Source organism: Saprolegnia diclina, assembly GCF_000281045.1.
Source record: "Saprolegnia diclina VS20 unplaced genomic scaffold supercont1.9, whole genome shotgun sequence".
In the NCBI taxonomy this organism is placed as follows: Eukaryota; Oomycota; class Saprolegniomycetes; order Saprolegniales; family Saprolegniaceae; genus Saprolegnia; species Saprolegnia diclina.
The window spans coordinates 22651-22985 of NW_008246076.1; the positions used below are offsets into that span (position 1 = coordinate 22651).

The following is a 335-nucleotide window of genomic DNA, read 5'->3' on the forward strand; positions in this document are numbered from 1 at the left end:
TACGAGACCGCATCCGACGCCAAAGCGAGGCGAATGTTCATCGGGTTGGTCGCACCGAGGTACGTCTTTTCAAAGATGGGGCAGAGCGGCGTGGCGGGCGTCAGCGGGAACGTGCCGGCCGAGATGACGTAAATGGCTTCGCTTTTCGCGGCCAGTTGGGTCACCGTCGCGTTGGCGAGCCAGTAGCCAGTGGTTTGAGAGGTTCGGGATGCTCAGACCCTTGGCGAACGCATATTGGGTGAGGAGCTGCGACAGGTCGAGCGGAGTCACAAAGAAGAAGCCGTTCCCGAGGTAGTTGTTGATGGACCAGTTGTTGACGATCGCGTCGGCGCCGA

General features: G+C 60.3%; 1 protein-coding gene across 1 annotated transcript in view; it reads right to left on the bottom strand.

The window, feature by feature from the left end:
* SDRG_03675 (hypothetical protein) overlaps positions 1–335 on the bottom strand; it is a gene marked incomplete at its 5' end in the record, with an annotated part of 3890 nt that overhangs the window by 1411 nt on the left and 2144 nt on the right. The window contains one exon of the mRNA XM_008609312.1: positions 9–141. Coding sequence (XP_008607534.1) covers positions 9–141 — 133 coding nt within the window. The remainder of the gene's footprint in view (positions 1–8; positions 142–335) is intronic.